The sequence below is a fragment of the Myotis brandtii genome, unplaced genomic scaffold, assembly GCF_000412655.1.
Source record: "Myotis brandtii unplaced genomic scaffold, ASM41265v1 scaffold627, whole genome shotgun sequence".
NCBI lineage: Eukaryota > Metazoa > Chordata > Mammalia > Chiroptera > Vespertilionidae > Myotis > Myotis brandtii.
In genome coordinates this window covers 2845737-2855256 of record NW_005370397.1, presented here as the reverse complement: position 1 = coordinate 2855256, position 9520 = coordinate 2845737, and the positions used below count along the sequence as shown (strand labels likewise).

General features: G+C 56.7%; 1 protein-coding gene across 1 annotated transcript in view; it reads left to right on the top strand.

Moving 5' to 3' along the window:
- LOC102250176 overlaps positions 1–9520 on the top strand; it is a 13694-nt gene that overhangs the window by 1649 nt on the left and 2525 nt on the right. The window contains 3 exon segments of the mRNA XM_014528248.1: positions 408–523; positions 2819–3017; positions 6037–6154. Coding sequence (XP_014383734.1) covers positions 408–523; positions 2819–3017; positions 6037–6154 — 433 coding nt within the window.

The window sequence follows — 9520 nt, the reverse complement described above, 5'->3', positions numbered from 1 at the left end:
CAAGAGTGCTCTCCTGAGGGCGGTTAGGGCTTGTTTTAAAGAAGTGTTGACCTCGATGCTCAAGAACTATGGGCAGGACTGGCTTTAGGCAAAGAGAAGCCTTTTACTAAAAAGTTAAGGCCTGGGGCTGACTCCCCCATAACGGCCCAGTTAGGGAATTCTGACCAAATCACCCTGTGAGGTGACTGTCAGTCCCTGGGCACGTGCCTACCTTGTTTTTTCCACAAAGTGCACAGTCAGTGGCATGTGGCACCTTTGCTGTGCTGTGCGGCCATCACCTCCTGTGCCCACTTCCACAACATTTTGATTGCAGCCTAGAGAAGCCTGGCCCCCACTGCACACTGACTCCCACCCCCTCCTCCTCTCAGGCCTGAAAACCCCTCATCTCTGTGTTTCTTTTAAACCAGGACCCAACGTCTCTGAACCAGCAGCCTGGGGAGGTGCGAGCAGGGTCTGAGGCTGAGCAGAGAGCAGGGCTTTGGGATGAGGCAGCCGCCCTGCACAGCTCATCCATCAGCACGGTGTGGGCGGCTGATGGTGTTCATGGCTGAGCCTTGCTTAGTGCAGCTGTGCAATGGGCTCATAATGTGTCCACAGGGCAGGTCTCCCCTCTCCACACCAGGGCCGTGGTTTCCCTCAGGAAATGGCACTCGGTCCCCTGGCTTTGGGGTAGCTGACCTCGCTCAGACCTGGGGTGGGCATGGTCTCCTCTTGGGGCAAAGCGAGTGGGGGGAGTGGGGGCCTCATCCCCAGCAAGTCCAGCTGAGCTGGCCGGGGCCTTTGCTGCAGGCAGAGGGAGGGGGGAGTGGGGGCCTCATCCCCAGCAAGTCCAGCTGAGCTGGCCGGGGCCTTTGCTGCATGGGGCAGAGGGAGAGGCTGTGGGACGGGGCTGCCCCCAGAAGAAGAGCTGAGGACTGACCTGCAGGTGGCCCCTCTGCCACCGAGAAGGGAGGGCCCCACCTGCCCCCAAGGACGACTTGGTGCCTCAATTTCTACCCAGGGTTTTGCTTCCAAGAGCCAACATGTTCCTTTTTTATTTTTTTATTTTCATCCAAGGATATTTTTTCCGTTGCTTTTCAGAGAGAGAGTGGAAGAGGGGGGGTGGAGAGGAAACATCGATGTGAGAGAGGCGCATGGATTAGTTGCCTCCCCACTGCCCCTGAGCAGGGGCTGGGAGTGAACCTGCAACCCAGGTATATTCCCTTGACCAGGAATTGAACCCGAGACTTTTGGTTCCCTGACCGACACTCCAACCACTGAGCAGCACCAGCAAGGGTTCCTTTTGTGAATGATGGAACTTCTCCCAATTTGAGAGGCTGGGAAACAGGACTTTTGCACATGGACAGCAGGGAAGTTGAGTGAATTGTGTGGTTTCGGGAAGGCAGCTGCGTGCTTGGCACAGGGACAGCAGTTTTGCGACGGAGGCTGCGGCCACAACGTCCAGCCCAGCGTATCCTGCCTCATCACACATTCACGGGAGAGGTTTATGGAAGAGCTGATTGTGAAAAATAATGGAGACAATTTTTAGTCTCAAAATAAACGCATCATTCCAATGCAAGTTCTCATTCCCAAACTCCAGAAAGGCAACATGGCCCATGGAGGGTGAAGGAGAGCGAGAGGAAGCCCCATCCACAGTACCTACTGGGGCAGCACCCCTGGGTCCTCATCAAAACCCCAAGGATGGAGGACTCTCAATCCTGGAGCTTCCCCCAAAGGAATAGGGTCAGGGTGACCGGGTCTCAGGAAAGGAGGAGGGAGGGTGGGTTGCGGGAAGCCTGTCCATCCTTGCTGCTTGACACAGTCGCTGCAGGGAAAAAACATCTGCACAGCATATGTTTCAAGGGACCTGGCGTTTATGGCATACTGTTCTTAATGTTTGCTCCCCTTCTTAGCGCTATGTGTTCTAACCAGGGTCACCTCTCCGAGAAAGGTTGTTTCCCCAGGTGGGGATTTTTCCCTGGAGTAAGGAATTAACAGGACTAAAGAAGGTAATAAATCAGTAAAACCCCTTAACTAAGTACCAGGCAGGTATTTAATCACCTTCACTATGAACAATCACACTTAAGTACATAATCTTTACTTAGGATAATCTCCTTCAGTTACTTTCTTGTAGCTTAACAGAACAGTAGAGTAGTGACCTTGGAATGGAGATAACCAACGCCCTAAACCTTTGGAATAGAAAGGATAAGCTTAAAATCAAATGGTATAAATACAGATGTAACAGGAGACTAAAGAGAGAACCTGGCTAGACTGCTGATCAATTGAACGCTGTCTCCGTGTCATTCCTTCTTTGCCAACTCCATCCACACCTTTGGGAACCCCTGGACCTGCTGGGGTTGACCCCAACAGTGGGTCAGGACGGGACCCCTTGCGGCCAGGATTCTTGAGTCCTTTCCCATCTGGGGTCACCCCTAGGATGACAAAGTCAGGCATGCAGCCCAGGGTCCCAGCTGCACCCTTATATTCAGACCCCATGCAAATGGGGCTCTCCTCCTGCTCATAAAAGAGGCCCTGCCCGGCATGCTGGGGAGACACCCAGAACCCACGTGCCTGAGACAGGACCCCAGTGGCTCCACCATGGACTTGGTGCCAGGCTGCGTTTTCCTCCTGATCATTTTTCAAGGTCATTCTCAGGAGAGGGGAGCGCTGAGACCTGTGCCTGTGCCTGTTTTTGCTTCCATGTGATTCTAAGTCCACCTTGTGTCTCTGTGTTTGCAGGTGTCCAGTGTGAGGTGCAGCTGGTGGAGTCTGGGGGAGGCTTGGTGCAGCCTGGGGGGTCTCTGAGACTCTCCTGTGCAGCCTCTGGATTCACCTTCAGTAGCTACTGGATGGGCTGGGTCCGCCAGGCTCCAGGGAAGGGCCTGGAGTGGGTCTCATTCATTACTGATTATGGTGGTAGCATATACTATGCCAACGCTGTCAAGGGCCGATTCACCATCTCCAGGGACAACACCAAGAACACGCTGTATCTGCAAATGAACAGCCTGACAGCCGAGGACATGGCCGTGTATTACTGTGCAAGACACACAGTGAGGGGAAGTCAGTGTGAGCCCAGACACAAACCTCCCTGAGGGAGGCAGCAGGGCTGGGCTGCAGGGGGGCACTCAGGACACCAGGGGACACTCAGAACTACTGGACTGACTAAACTCAGGACTCACTAAACTTAAGAATGCAGCCCCAAAGACATGTGCAGGGATTGGCCAAAGAAGGGTTTCATTTACAAGTTTGTTTCCTCTTCATCATAAAAAATAAAATAGCCCTGGCTGGTTTGCTCAGTGGATAGAGCTTTGGCCTGCAAACTGAAGGGTCTCAGGTTTGATTATGGTCAAGGGCATGTCCCTTGGTTGCAACAGCCCCCCCAGCTCGGGGCCTGGTCAGGGCTGGTGTAGGAGGCAACCAATCTATGTGTTTCTCTCACATCGATGTTTCTCGCAGCCTTTCCCTCTCTCTTCACTCTCTCTAAAAAATCAATGGTGAAATATCCTCGAGTGAGGATTTTAAAAATGTATATTAATAAAAGGCCCTTGGCCGTCACACCATCACATTATCATGACCAAACAAGCCGCGGCTCTTGTGGTGGGCAGGGCGGGGCATTGAGCTACTAGCGGCGGAGGGCTATAAGCGGCGGAGGACGGGGCAATGGACAGGACGGCCAGCTGAGGCAAGCAGAAGTGAGCTACTCGTGCACGATTTCGATTTCGTGCCCAATGGGCCTCTAGAAATAAATAAATATAAAATAATGAATCTTTTGGAGCTGTGTTTAACCTGTTGCCACTGACACGAAGTTCCTTGGATCCAGGCCTCAAAGAGCAGGGTGTTTCCACTCTGCAGTGACAGGCATGGGCAGGAGGTCACCTAGCACAGAACCTGCAGAGCCACTGGTGCCTCACCCACTGTGTCCTCACCAACTGGTGCCTCACCCCCTGTGTCCTCACCCACTGTGCCCTCACCCACTGTGTCCTCATCCACTGTGCCCTCACCCACTGTGCCCTCACCCACTGTGTCCTCATCCACTGTGCCCTCACCCACTGTGCCCTCACCCACTGTGTCCTCATCCACTGTGCCCTCACCCACTGTGCCCTCACCCACTGTGTCCTCATCCACTGTGCCCTCACCCACTGTGCCCTCACCCACTGTGTCCTCATCCACTGTGCCCTCACCCACTGTGCCCTCACCCACTGTGTCCTCATCCACTGTGCCCTCACCCACTGTGCCCTCACCCACTGTGTCCTCATCCACTGTGCCCTCACCCACTGTGCCCTCACCCACTGTGTCCTCATCCACTGTGCCCTCACCCACTGTGCCCTCACCCACTGTGTCCTCATCCACTGTGCCCTCACCCACTGTGCCCTCACCCACTGTGTCCTCATCCACTGTGCCCTCACCCACTGTGCCCTCACCCACTGTGTCCTCATCCACTGTGCCCTCACCCACTGTGCCCTCACCCACTGTGTCCTCATCCACTGTGCCCTCACCCACTGTGCCCTCACCCACTGTGTCCTCATCCACTGTGCCCTCACCCACTGTGCCCTCACCCACTGTGTCCTCATCCACTGTGCCCTCACCCACTGTGCCCTCACCCACTGTGTCCTCATCCACTGTGTCCTCACCCACTGTGTCCTCACCCACTGTGCCCTCATCCACTGTGTCCTCACCCACTGTGGCACCACCAGCTGGGGGCACTCTGGGTCATCCTCCTCTTTCTCTCAGTCTTACTGCCTGGTCCCCACGCCCACTTGATCATGGTTCCCTCCAGTTGTGTCTCCAGAGCCCTGGTCAAGCCTGAAAGGAAGACGGCTCCACGCTTGGCCAGGAAGGAGGCATAAAGGAGCCAGAGGGGGTCCTCTCACTAAGAATTCATCAGAGGGAAGGAAGCAGAGATCTCCGCTCAGTCACCCACTCTCAAGGGTCCCCGTGGGGCTCAAGGCTCCCCAGAGGCCTGGAGAATACAGACCACCTCTATTTCTTTTAAAGCAATCCTGTTTCTCTTTTAATTTTTATTTATTGATTTTTTTTTTGAGAGAGGAAGGAAGAGAGAGAGAAACATTGATTTATTGTTCTATTTATTATGCATTCATTGGTTGATTCTTGTATGTGCTCTGACTGGGGATCAAACCTGCAACCTTGCTGTATCAGGATGATGCTGTAACCAACTGAACTGCCCAGCCAGTGCCAATTCTATTTTTTAAAATATATTTTGATTGATTTCAGAGAGAAAGGGAGAGGGAGCGAGAGATAGAAACATCATCAGAGAGAATCATTGATTCGCTGTTACCTGCACACTCCCTACTGGGGATCAGGCCCACAACCTGGGCAAGTGCACTAGACCGGAATCAAACCCGGGATCCTTCAGTCCGCAGGCCGATGCTCTAGCCACTCAGCCAAAATGGCCAGGGCTCAGACCACCTCTTGCTTGTCTGCAGCCGCTTGGCTTTACTCCTTGGCAGGGACCTGCCAGGAGCACTGAGCTCAGCATGGCGATGTGGGGGGCTGGCCCAGCAGCCCACCTGGCCGGTGTCACCTGGGGGAGAGAGACCTATGCAATCTCCTGGTCTGAGGCCCTGTAGCACTTGTTGTAGGACTTGTTCATTCAGGAAAGCATGGCTTGTCCCTAGAAGAATGAATGACAGTGGATCAATAGTCCAATTTCCAAATTATATACCAGGATGAGCCTCCAAAGACGTAATAAGCAAAATACATCTTAGGTGGCATGCATGTCATTGGCAACCTAAGTGTTAGTCATAACTGACATGCCCGTTGTGTGCTGCATGCCTGTCATAACTGACATGCATGTCATAAATGACAGGCATGTCCTATGTGGCCTATGTTGGGAACAACATATATGTCATGGTATGTTTTAGTGTGTTACAAACAATGCTCTAGGAGCAAGTTGTTCCTGGTTTAGTGGGACCACACGTAAGCCATCTTGTTAGGTTAGTGTGTGTTAGACACAGAGGCTGCCTGTGCTGCTCTGCTTTGGAGATGCTCACTGTGCGAGCTGCCAGAGGACAGGGTCCTGTGTCCACCTCTTTCTAGGAGGGAAAGGGCCGCTCTCAGCATCCGTGGGAATTACCAAGCCCACCGTCCAATGTTCTCATCGAGGTGCCTCTCCACCCGAAGTGCATGAAGGTTCTGAACGTCCCACATCTTCAAGGTACTGGGCCTTTCTCCACTTTCTCTTTTTTGTTTGTTTTTGATCCTGGGTCATCCAGGAGGACATTCTTCACAACCTTCCCTAGAGGAGGAGGTGGGCAGAGGGAGATGGAACCCAGCAAGGCAGGAGCTGGGGGGTGTTGGGAGCACAGTGAAGCAGAGAGAGGTGCTCTCGCCACTTAGAAATCAAGGAAGGGGCCTGAACCTAGGGATGTGGGGCAGCTCTGGGAGCTGGAAAGGACGGGAGCAGACCCCCCAGGCTCCAGGGGGCCTCCAGACCTTCCTCTCGGGCTCAGACACCTCTTTCAGCCTCAGACATGCCCCACCCTGTTCCCTTGGGCAAGAGGCCCCCAGAAGCTGATGGGGTCTTGGTTCTAAGCAGAGCTGGCACCTGGGGCTGCCTGAGCCTGGGAGAAGCTCCTGGAGTTGCCCCCGGTTCCCTATTCCTCTGTTTCTCTGCAATTCAAGGGGGTTTTAAAGCTCAGAGATGGAAGGTTCTGGAAACACCAACTCCAGCATGGCTCCGGAAGTGAGAGCACTGAGAGTGAGTGGGAGGAGGGCCGTCCATATGGGAGTGCACAGGGGAGTGTCTGGAAGGGTGTCACTGCCCCAAAGCAGTCCCCAAGACCTGAAGGCTCCCCTGGCCCCACCACGGCCACGGCCATGGCCACGGCACCTCCTCCAGGGCCCTGGGCCCGCGTGGCCCACCATGGCGTGGCCCTCTCTGGCCCTGCAGCATGGCCCCTGTGGAGCTGCGCACACTCTGGGGCCAGGTCAGAGCCAGGCCCCATGAGGCAGCAGATGTCGGAAGCAGGCGGCTCTTGGTGCTGGACAGCATGGCCAGGGCCAGCTGAAGAGGAAGGGGTTGGGGCCCCCCTCCCCAACTCAGGGATTTGGAACGTCGGCTGCGCTCTCGGAAGTGCCATCTGCCCCTGAACCTCCCCTGGGATGTGGGCCTGGCTGGGCAGGGAGAGCGCCGGGCCTGAGCCTCAGCACAGCACAGAGGGCGGGGACCTGCAGGCCCCAGGGCTGTGGGAGACGTGTTTTGTCCACCCTGGTGGGGAGAACTGGTGATGGAGAGGGTCCGGTGTGAGTGGCCCCCAGACCAGGGCCAGGCCCCTGAGCACTGCCCTTGTCACCTCATCCCCAACAGAGACCGGAAAGGCCAGGAGAGCTGACAGAGGGCGGGGCTATTTGACCTAAAGGAAATGAGCCTCAGACCCTCCTGGGGGACCCCCATGGGGCCGGTGGCAGACACCACGTAGGATGGACTTCTCTTGGGAGTCGAGGCCCAGGCCCAGGAGAGGTGGCCCCACTGGCAAAGGGTCTGACTTGCCAGGGTCTCTGCCCAGGGGCTCCTACAGGCGAGGGTGACGTGAGCCTAGCTGTGGCCTCCTCGGCAGCCTGGGCTGGGCCATGGGCACTGCTGGCCCTCTGGGAGCTCCCCGTTGCAGAATGTCCTCAAAACCCCAGGCCAGGTCCCTGGACATGGCAGGAGACACACACCTAGGAGAGGCACTCGGTGCACCTCTCAGCTGGGTCGGGCTGCAGGGACCTGCCCGCGTTCCCACCGGCCCCAAGGAAGCCACGCTCCTCCCACGCGTGGAGCATGGCCTGTGAGCGACCCGTGGGGCCGAGGCACGGAGCATGCGTTCTTATCCTCAGGTCGTCCCGTTCCTCCTGAGGCGCACGCCGGGCACACGGGTGTGGGTACGTGTGTGAGTGCCTGGTCCTGGGAAAGGTTTCTTCTATCTCAGCCCAGGGGCATTGGGAGAGGCCACCCTCAGCCTGTGAGCCCCTCGCTCCCCACGGCTGGCTCTTTCTCCGCAGTTCAAGGGGTTTTTAAAGCTCAGAGATGGAAGGTTCTGGAAACACCAACCCCAGCATGGCTCCGGAGGGTGAGTGGGCGGAGGACTGGTCCACACAGGAGTGCGCAGGGGAGGGTCTGGAAGGGGTGTCACTGCCCCAAACCGGTCCCCAAACCTAGAGGCTCCGCTCGCCCCTCCACGGCCATGACACCTCGGGTACAGCCGGCCTCCCCATCACAGACACAACCCGGTCACGGCCACTGGCCTGCACTGGGCTGGGGGCTGCCAGCATCGGCTGGAGGGTGTGACATGTCCTCATCGGGCCACAGCCAGGAGGAGATGCCAGGATGGGCCCCACCGCCCAGTGCAGGGCAGAGGCCACGGTCACGGGCACTGGGGGGGAGGGGCCCTCGAGAGCAGAAACGCTGCAGCCCATGAGGCGGCTCTGAGCCCTCCTGAGCTCAGAAGACCCCACAGATCCCCCTGTGATCCCAAGGTGACCCAAGGAGATGAGGGGAGAAGTCAGCTTTCCCCAGACCGTCAGGGTGGCCCCAACGGGGAGCCCGTCTCAGGGCTGGAAGCAGCCAATCAATGATTCTCTGTCATCATTGATGTTTCTATCGCTTCCTTCTTCTCTGAAATCAATAAAAATATTAAAAACAACAACAATAATAATAATGGCCCCCATGGATCAGAGGTGAGGACCAGATGAAACAGTGCACATCAGCCCACCAAAACCTCTGGCCACACCCAGTGCACACGAACCATTCTCATTAAATGTCTGCCACCACCTTGCTCTGCCCTGAGCATCCTTCACCCACATGTCTTCAAGCTGGGGGTGCCTTCCCCCTCGGTCTCTTGGGCAAGGGCTCCCCGGTCACCAGCCAGCGTTCAGGCAGCGACCCCGGTGTGCAGGGATGTCGCCTCGGACAGCTCACGCTGTTAGATTCCCAGTCAAGCACAGGTGCCAGGTTGCAGGCTCAATCTGGGCTGGTCTGGGTGTGCACAGGAGGTGGTCAATCAGTGTGTCCCTCTCACATAGATGTCTCTCTCTCCTCCTCCTCCTCCCTCCCTTCCACTCTGCCTAAAAATCAATGGGAAAAAATCCTGGGTGAGGATTAAAAGAAAGAAAGTCTGAAAATGAACATGCCCCTTAAAGGCCCGGGGACAGTCACTGTGCGGAAGGCTGACCTGGACAGCACAGCACAGCGAATGCGGAGCCCCCCGCCCACCCCCCCAATTGACCACAGGTGGGCGGAGCCTCCCCCAGCCCCTCCGCAGCCGCCGTGGCCTGAGGGGTGCACCCAGCCCAAGTTCACCCACCCTGAAGGCTGGGGCACGTCTGAGCTCTGGAATCGTGGCCCACGGGGCAGAGGGGCCCAGGCGCCAGCTCCAGGGTGAAGGCTGTCTGCGCGCACGGGGTGCCGCGCTGGGGAGGAAAGCACCCTCCCCCAAGCCGGAAATGAAGGGATCCAGGAAGGCTGATCTCCGGAGACACCCAGACCACCCTGTGGTGCCCGCGCAACCTGAGAGGCAGGTGAGGCGCGGGGGGGGGGGGG